The sequence below is a fragment of the Volvox carteri genome (genome assembly GCF_000143455.1).
Source record: "Volvox carteri f. nagariensis unplaced genomic scaffold VOLCAscaffold_59, whole genome shotgun sequence".
Lineage (NCBI taxonomy): Eukaryota > Viridiplantae > Chlorophyta > Chlorophyceae > Chlamydomonadales > Volvocaceae > Volvox > Volvox carteri.
In genome coordinates, this window is record NW_003307602.1 from 397,449 (window position 1) to 398,468 (window position 1,020).

Sequence of the window (1,020 nt, forward strand, 5' to 3'; positions counted from 1 at the left end):
GGCAGTCATAGCAGCGGCGGCAGTAGCAGCGGCGGCAGTACCAGCAGCGGCAGCCATAGCAGCAGCGGCAGTAGCAGCGGGGGCAGCCATAGCAGCAGCGGCAGTAGCAGCAGCAGGAGGGGGCAAGGTACAAGAGGGAGGGGGAGGGGAGGGAGAGAGAAAAAGGATTTAGGTATGGAGGGGTGTGTTGCAGCGGCACTCCGGCGATATCAGCGCAACAGCGGCGACGCGATACAAGGGGTGGTCTCAAGCAGCAAAGAGGGGAAGAGGAAGAGGGGTACGGAGGGGGAAAACGGGGGAGGAGGGCGGGGGGAGGCGGGCGGGGGGAGGCGCAACTTGGATGGTCGGATGCGTGAAGGTGGAAGGAGTGGGTGTAGGAGAGGTTGCGATAAAGATGATAGGAGAATCACATATATGCAAAGCATGCTGAAATTGTAACTGGCCAGGGTGTGTGTGTGGGGGGGTGGGGGTGGGGGTGGGGTTAGGTGTGGGGTAGGTGTGGGGATTGGGGTGGGGGGGGTGGGGGTGGGGGTGGGGGTGGGGGTTAGGGTGTGGGGTGGGGTAGGTGTGGGGGTGAGGCTGGTGGATGGCATCCTCCTTTCCCTCCGCCTAGATTCCCCCCCTGGCCCCCCCTTGACTTACTCAGCCATCTTAACCCGGAAGCCAATGGGTGACGTGGCGTCTCGTTTGAGCAGTACGTTATTGGGGTTGAGGTCTGTTGGGCGGTTGGTTACCGGCGGTTGTGGGTTGGGACGGTTACAGGGTGTGGGAGGGGGAGGGGGGTGGGGGTGAGATGCATGCATGGACGCTCCGAGAAGGTAAAAGACCACATACATATATACATATATACACACATACACACATACATGCATACATACGCGTGTGTATATATGATCACATACTGCATGGCGCCTCCTTGCCGACCTTCCTCGCGGCGGCTCAGACCCTGCCTAGAACGAACCGACCTCCAAGAAACACACACGTTCTCTCTTGCCCTCTCCACCCCCCTCTCCTCTCACC

At 60.3% G+C, this 1,020-nt stretch overlaps 1 protein-coding gene across 1 annotated transcript in view; it reads right to left on the bottom strand.

Moving 5' to 3' along the window:
* Positions 1–1,020, bottom strand: part of VOLCADRAFT_119333 (uncharacterized protein) — a gene marked incomplete at both ends in the record, with an annotated part of 11,628 nt that overhangs the window by 2,687 nt on the left and 7,921 nt on the right. Inside the window, one exon of the mRNA XM_002956267.1 lies at positions 643–715. Within this exon, the coding sequence (XP_002956313.1) occupies positions 643–715 (73 nt within the window). The remainder of the gene's footprint in view (positions 1–642; positions 716–1,020) is intronic.